The following is a 7,688-nucleotide window of genomic DNA, read 5'->3' on the forward strand; positions in this document are numbered from 1 at the left end:
GCTTTTAAATATGGTTGCAAGCGTGTTTCTAGGAGATATGGGAGTTATAGGATGTATCTCGAAGGTGATAGTCCCTATTAAGCAGTTATGATTGTGTGTGAGTTAAATTGATTTTCTCATATCTCAAATCGTCATAATATGAGACACTTATGTACTCTTGCTATGTTTTCACACACAACACACAAATTATTTGCTACTTTTGATGCATGTGTAGGTACAATGTGAATTGGCCATCACAAGGGATACATGTATTATTAAATGCTCACTAAACTGTCATAACTTGTTTTTTGAAATATAAAATTGGTTAAACTTGTTTTTTGTGTGTGTGTGTGTGTGTTTTGGATCTATGAATGCTTTGCATTGTTTTTGTTGAGAGATATTTTTTAGAGCTTAACATGTTGATTGGATCTATGTTTGAGTAGCTTGCTTGTTAGCATTCATCTCTTTGTATTTTCCTCTCTTTGAAAAACTCTTTTTTATCAAGCTTGACAGCTTCTCGATAGATCCTCGACATATTCCTATCTATCAAGCCCCTTGGACTTCTTTTCTCAACAGATCTTATTAGATATTCGATCCATCGAGCATTCTGGACTTTGTCTCAATAGCTTCTCGATAGCTTCTCGATCCATCGAGAAACTTTCTATCTGGTTGATAGATTCACGACAGAATCTCGATCCATCGAGGAACTATTGCCATCGACAGATTCTTGACAGCACCTCGACAGATTCATATTTGTCGAGATTTAGTGCTTGACAAATCTCGATAGCTCCTTGATCCATCATGGCATAAAACACTAGTTTTACGCTAGTGCCTAACTGAATGTTTACTCATATAGTATATAGTATAGTACTCCTATTCTACTAATACAAAGTAAAAGTTAAACGGATCCAATAACAAAAGTACAAAACACAATATAAAAAAGCTAAAAACGCAAGATTAAAAAAAACAAAACAAAACTTCACAAGCCCATAAGTAAAGTAAGCCCACAGAACAGCCACAGCCCACAAAAGTCCACCACAATGAAACAAAAACAAAAAGCACTTGTGAAAATTCACAGTGCACTGAGGAAAATTGAAAAAAAAAAAATATTTTAAGGAGGGAAATAGTGAATAAGAGATCTAAGGTTCACTTTTTGTCTACACAAAAATTAATTGGTATATTAGTTTGATGATAAAGAGCTATCATCATGAGTGGATGTCATAGGCTGAAACTTTTTCTCTCTCTCAAAAAAAAAAAAAAAAAAAAACTATATCTCAAGTTAGGTCCTTAATGAGATCGAAAGAGAAGTAGAGTTGAGATAGAGAGAGCAACTGTGGGTAAATTTTAGGGATTTTAGATTTTTAATTTGTTTTAAGTTGTGTGTAATAATTTTAGACTATTTTTTCTGGTTGAATTTTGGATAATCTAGAGGTTAATGATGTTATTTTTGGGACAATTGATTTTCTTTAGAATTCTTTGCTCTTTGGTTAAAAGAATGTAGTAGTTTTTTGGAGTTTCACTTGGAAGCCAAACTTTTTTTTTTCCTACTACCCTTTCTTTTCCATTTTTTTCCCGCTACTCCCTTATTTTCCAAAATTTTGGGGCCCCCTTCCTAGTTGGGGGCCTTAGGCAATGGCCTAATTGGCCTAGTGGAAGGGCCGACCCTATATATATGTGTAGTATTGTAACTATTTAGTATAATATTAACCATACATAATAATTTAGTAATTCTTTCAAACAAAGAAAAAAATGTGCTATTATTTATTATTTAATTTATATGAATTATTATTGTACATTTGTAACATTTATTATATATTATTACTATTATTTATTTATATGATTAGTATGACAAAGTAACATGTTACATTTTTCTCAAAAAAAGAAAAGAAAAAAAAGTAACATGTTACGTAGCTATTTTCCTTTATAACAAAGTTCATGAAATACAAATATAAGCCCAAAGGTTCCAAAAGCCTAAAAGCAAAAAACACACCCCAAAAGAATGACTTGAAAATTTGCGTTTTGAGTTTAAAATGAAGTTTGTAAAAAACCTACAATGAATTGTAATGGTAAAACAAAGTTTTGGGTTTTAAAAAATCTCTTTTAAGGGTTTATTTAAAATCTGCTTATTTTACTGAAATAAATTTTTTTACTGAAAATACTGTAAATAAGTATAAAAATTAGCTGAAATAGTACAGTAGAATCTATAAATAGTATAAAAAAATATAATAAAACTTATGAATAATAGTAAAAATAAGCTGAATAGTTAAATTATGTGATTTTTTAATTTAGAACCAAACACACGCTAAAATCTTCCAAAGGGCCTAGCTCAAGAGGCCTTCCAACAAAACGGCGCGTTTAATGGGGCCATGTGCGTCTCTTAATTTGGGGGGAAAGATTGAAGAAAAAGGTTTGTCTCAGAAGTCAGAGAAAGTCACACAACACGGTACCGTTTTAAGCAGCTGCAATTAGAGTTTGAACTGAAAAGAAAAACACAAACAAGTTTGAGTTTCTCAGAGAAAAACCCTCGGAGGAATTCAAAAGTACTAGGTAAGTGTCTTAAAACCTATTCACACACAATTTTTTTTTTTTTAATTCTTTTCATTTTTCTGAGAAATTCAAATGTTTGATCTATTCGGTAGCTGAGCAAATTTCACTTTAATTCTCGTATAAGTTCGAGATTATATGTATTATATGGAGTTTGAATGATGTTATAACTTTAAAAAAACGCTAAATGGGTTGATCTATGGCATATCAGTTGTTTACTTGAGTTCCTTGTTGTTTTCGGATTCCATAAGGTTTTGGAAAACCTCCTAGAATTGGTGTTTGAAAACAGTGGAAGATTTTGTATGTTGTGTTAGCATGTCTGATGATTTTAGCTTTGATTTTTACTCTCAGCATTCGAGCTCTTTCGTGCTGATTTATATTCTTTGTTTGTACATATATCTTCGAATTCTTGTTAAATTTTGGGTTAATTTGTGGTTTCTCCTATTAACTATAGTTATAGTGCATGCAATGTTTCCCTAAATTTCAAAATCGAGCCATGTCCGCCCTTAACTGTCAGTACTAAGTATTTTACCCCGGGCTAGAGAATTTCTGTCAAATTTAATGGGATGGAACGCGTGTATTAGAAATTTGAATTTTCAGTTAAATTTGATGGAAATCCTAACTTTAGTGGACAAAGTGCTTATTTGTTTAGTTTTGTAGTTTAGGGGAACATGGTTGTGGATGAAAATTCTACTATTATATTCTTGTTCATTCTTATTCTTTTTCTTTATCTGTTGCATGAGCCTGTCATATGTATTCGCGTAAGAGTATAATCTTCGTGGGGCAAAGAATGTGTAGCTTGCGAAGGTGTATATTTTATTGATTTAATTTCAATTAGCTTGTTCAAAGATTTAAAATCTTAAGATAGCTTTGCATGGACGGTTGCTTCTAGAGCAATTGTTATTATTTTCGTGTATTCTGCTTAAGAGCAGCTTTCAGCAAAACCATTGAATTGAAAACCTTCAACTTTCTTCTACAGTCTTACCATTTGTTTTGTTGTAATGAATATTTATACTCCATAGAGCAGTGAAATGGGAGATCACTTGTTGCTTTCTTTCACCATTAATTCACTTTTTATGCAAATACATACTGGTGCACACACGCACACATGCACATTTTGTTGCTCTTTATGTGCAATTGATCTGTTCATGTTTGGTACAAAATTTTAGTGACTTGAATTTGACTTCTAGCTGTAATTTTAATGAAATTTTTTGGAATGTATTTCTTGATAGAGAGAACCTTCGGTCAGGAGCTGGTGTAAAGAGCCTTTTTTAGGCCACCAATGAATAAATGCCACCTCATATTTCTATTGAAAATCCAATACACTCCAGCACACGTAATTATAACTCAATTAAACTCAAAATCCTCAAAGATGTATCAGACCTGAAGAATAAACGGCTTCAACATCTAATAAACCCATTTCACCTCCTCCTTTCCTCTCCTCACAATCTTATATTTGCTTTGTGTGCTATATACCAAGCAACATAAAGCAAATAAAACACCCACAACAGAAAATAGAAAAGCCATAGAATAGGAAAGAAAGACTCAAATTTTCCCCCTACTATTCTAGATAACACGCTCATATAATACATTCATGTCAAAACAAGAACAAGTAGTCAATATATGACCAAGAATCGCTCAAAATCAAGAACCATATTGCCAAACCAGCATCGTAGGTAGAAAAACAAGCCCTGAAGTAAACAAAAAGAACAATCACAAATTGATAACAAATATACACCCACATAAGAAATCAATGTTTAGAAGAGAAAATCAATAACAAATCAATACCCAGATGAGAAAAAGACAAACCCATAATGTTAACAACAAGTATAGAGCCAAAAGAATCAAAATAATGAAGACCCATTAAGTAAGAAACAGAGAAGAATCAAGAAAAAGGGGTAAACCTTGAACAATGAGGTGGAGCTCCAGTGCGGCAGCACCAGCTCCTGACTGACGTGTGCAGCAGCTTCAGTGGCGGGGTGGAGGTCTCGTGGTATAAGGAGAGGAGACGGAATGGGTTTAGGCGTTGGAGCTGTTTAGTTCTTCAGGTTTGATACATGTTTGAGATTGAGTTATAATTGTGTGTGTTGGGAGTGTATTGGGTTTTCAATAGAAATATGATGTGGCGTTTATTCATTGGTGGCGTAAAGAAGGCTCTTTACACCAGCCCCTGACAGAAGGTTCTCTCTTCTTGATAATTACTTTTGCAAATTATTGCGGTACTTTAAATTATGACCAATTTAAGTTGAATGTTTGATACAAGTCAATTTGCTGTGGGCTTATATGTTGAGATACCATATGAATATTGGATAAGAATGTTGTTGGAATCCCTTGTGTAGGTTATGGAATACTCAGAATCTGCAAGTGCAGAAAGGGAGCAAACACAAGTCAATGCTGCTTCCAGGAAGCCACGGATTCTACTTGCTGCTAGTGGAAGTGTAGCTGCCATAAAGTTCGGGAATCTTTGCCATTGTTTCTCAGAATGGGCAGAAGTAAGAGCAGTCGCCACAAGGGCATCTTTACATTTCATAGATAGGGCGGCACTTCCTAAGGGTGTAGTTCTTTACACTGACGAGGATGAATGGTCTAGTTGGAACAAAATTGGCGACAGCGTGCTTCATATTGAGCTGCGCCGATGGGCTGATATCATGGTTATTGCTCCATTATCAGCCAACACACTTGGCAAGGTAATATATTTGAGAAATTTCAGAAAAAAAATTTCCATCTTACTTTGAAATTTTACCAAGTGGCAACAGGATGATAGAGGTGAGTTTATGTTACTGGAAACAGCAAACATTACTCAAAAAAAAAAAAAAAAAAAAAAAAAAAACTCTTGATTTCCACAAAATTTGGAAACTTGTACCTGACTCCTCAATTTGGTTCTTGAAAACAGTGCATTAAAGGAAAAGAGAAAGTGTTTCCTTTTCTTACTAATATATTATTTGAAGGAACCAAATGGATTAGCAATCTCTGGTTCATCAGTGCAACTAGGCCAAGTCATTCATTTTGGGCCATTCAGAGCACTCATTGAAAATTAGTTATTTCATTGATTTTCTGATTGAGTTGATACATAAATGCATTTTTTGAATGGGTGGCATTGACAAACTAGAATGCCTTCTATTGCTTCACAAAAGGAGTTTTAGAAATTGATGTATTAGCATGTCTTGAGAGTCTGAAATTTATATTAAATAAGCACATTAAAATTATTTTTTGCTATGGGATACAAAAAAGTACTGTTTCATTATGCCTGCTTCAGTTCTCGTTGGGAGTAATTCTGTTTGTCAGGTTATATCGTGTGTGCATTGAATTGTAAACCTTTTGTGTGTACAGAATCCCTTTTTAGCGCTGTGAACTAACAGGTTACCCTAACTCTGTTGTAGGCCTTTTTTCTGCAGTCATGCAAAGGTACTAGAGTGCGATAAATAATGCTCGTCTTGTTGTCTTTGCTGATTCTTGGTAGTCTAGGAATGCAGACTATGCAGTGACTATTGACCTAGACTCATGAATGTGGGACTCAGTTACTTTCCACATTGTCTTTTTCATTTTGGTGAAGTAATAAAGATATCTATTAAAGAAAGAAGATACTCGATACTTATAGGATGTATACAAGATTCTTCTAAATAATTTAAATCTAGGTCTAAAAGATCTCAATGCAAAGTTTTGTGTTACTATTCATCTGGTGAGTGTCTATCCTGTGACTTTATCAAAGCAACCTAGTGAAATGGGACATGGCATTCAGCTCATGTACGTATAAAGTGAGGATGGCAAGTATAAGTTCTCACTTTTCTTTTAATTGTCAAGTTACATATACACCCAGTAGGTTTTGAACCCATGATCCCTGGCCTTTTTTTTTTTTTGTAAGTTGCACATGTATCTAGTAAATCTTGAACCCATATGACCTCACCCTCCATTCCATTATTAAAGGAAGAGAAAGTGACACTTGAGCTTGAACTGAGCTAGAGTTTAATGACTCACCCTCCACCCATTCTCATTTGAGGAGGAAGTGTCATTAGCCCAATTCATAGAAAAGTTCTCAATTCTTTCCCAAGCAATGAATAATGTTGGGAATTTGTGTAGGCCCCTGTTTCCAAGAAAAAATAAAGGGAAGGAGCATACTTATGGTTGATTGTGGTATAATATTAATTTTACTGACACACAATCACACAAATGTGGATGTGCGGATGTATGTTGAAGTAGTAGAGGGTGTGACTGTGAGAGACATTCCCCATTTTCTGTGGTGCTATTTGGCTTTTCTCTACTTCCTTTTTAGCTATGTATTTTGTTTGTCATATGATTTGAAATAATCAAGAGCATAATCTTACTCAATTTCTGAATATGTTTTAATGCATGTACTATGCTCTTATTGTAGATTGCTGGAGGATTGTGTGACAATTTACTGACTTGCATTGTGCGAGCATGGGATTACAACAAGCCACTCTTTGTTGCACCTGCAATGAACACATTCATGTGGAACAATCCTTTCACGGAACGACATCTCATGTCAATTGACGAGCTTGGAATCTCTCTCATCCCACCCGTCACAAAGAGGCTGGCATGTGGGGATTATGGCAACGGTGCAATGGCTGAACCTTCTCTAATCTACTCAACAGTTAGGCTTTTTGTGGAGTCGAAGATTCAACAAGGTGGCAGCAGTAATATTCATTAACAAGTGTTGTAAAGCTGGATTTTTTAGGGACAAGGGAAGGGTTGGTTGACTTGGTATGATTAACATGCTGATTTGTTGTGGTCCTATGTTTGTATCAGGTGCATTGTTGTTTTTTTCTTGCATTTGGTCTCTTTATGTGGGCATATTGTATGTACTATGTACATTTTGAATATGCTAATTATTCTTAACACCATGATTAATGTATGCATTTCAATTCTTTCTGCCTCACTAGGATATGAACTTTCTTAAGATGATTGGTGTTTTCCTCAGAAAGTTATATATGGGTTTAAGAAATTGAATCCTTTATTTTTGAAGGAGTTGTATTCATTGTGTTATAGTGGCCGGTGAATAGTTGTGTCATTTTCAATTCCTCCCAAACCTAACTTGTAAACGTGTATGGTGTTGCTGTGTCCTAATAAATGCTTACCTAGGGCGTGCGCTTTGGCTTCTAGTGTTGTTTTAACGTGTGGAAAGAGGAAAGAAACGATGAAAAGGCAAA

The 7,688-nt window shown here is 34.6% G+C and overlaps 1 protein-coding gene across 2 annotated transcripts; it reads left to right on the top strand.

Annotated features, from left to right (window-relative positions):
* The first annotated feature begins 2,349 nt into the window (after positions 1-2,349).
* On the top strand, positions 2,350-7,417 carry LOC112007123 (phosphopantothenoylcysteine decarboxylase). 2 transcript variants are annotated; one of them, XM_065780086.1, is made up of 4 exons: positions 2,350-2,526; positions 3,756-4,571; positions 4,863-5,210; positions 6,893-7,417. In XM_065780086.1, exons 3-4 carry the CDS (start codon positions 4,866-4,868, stop codon positions 7,187-7,189), a joined length of 642 nt encoding a protein of 213 aa, XP_065636158.1. In that variant the 5' UTR covers positions 2,350-2,526; positions 3,756-4,571; positions 4,863-4,865; the 3' UTR covers positions 7,190-7,417. The 2 variants fall into 2 exon arrangements, with proteins under 2 accessions (XP_065636158.1, XP_065636157.1); XM_065780085.1 differs by lacking the exon at positions 3,756-4,571 and having other exon boundaries at positions 2,351-2,526.
* Positions 7,418-7,688: the final 271 nt, after the last annotated feature.

Source organism: Quercus suber, unplaced genomic scaffold, assembly GCF_002906115.3.
Source record: "Quercus suber isolate HL8 unplaced genomic scaffold, Cork oak 2.0 scaffold_224, whole genome shotgun sequence".
NCBI lineage: Eukaryota > Viridiplantae > Streptophyta > Magnoliopsida > Fagales > Fagaceae > Quercus > Quercus suber.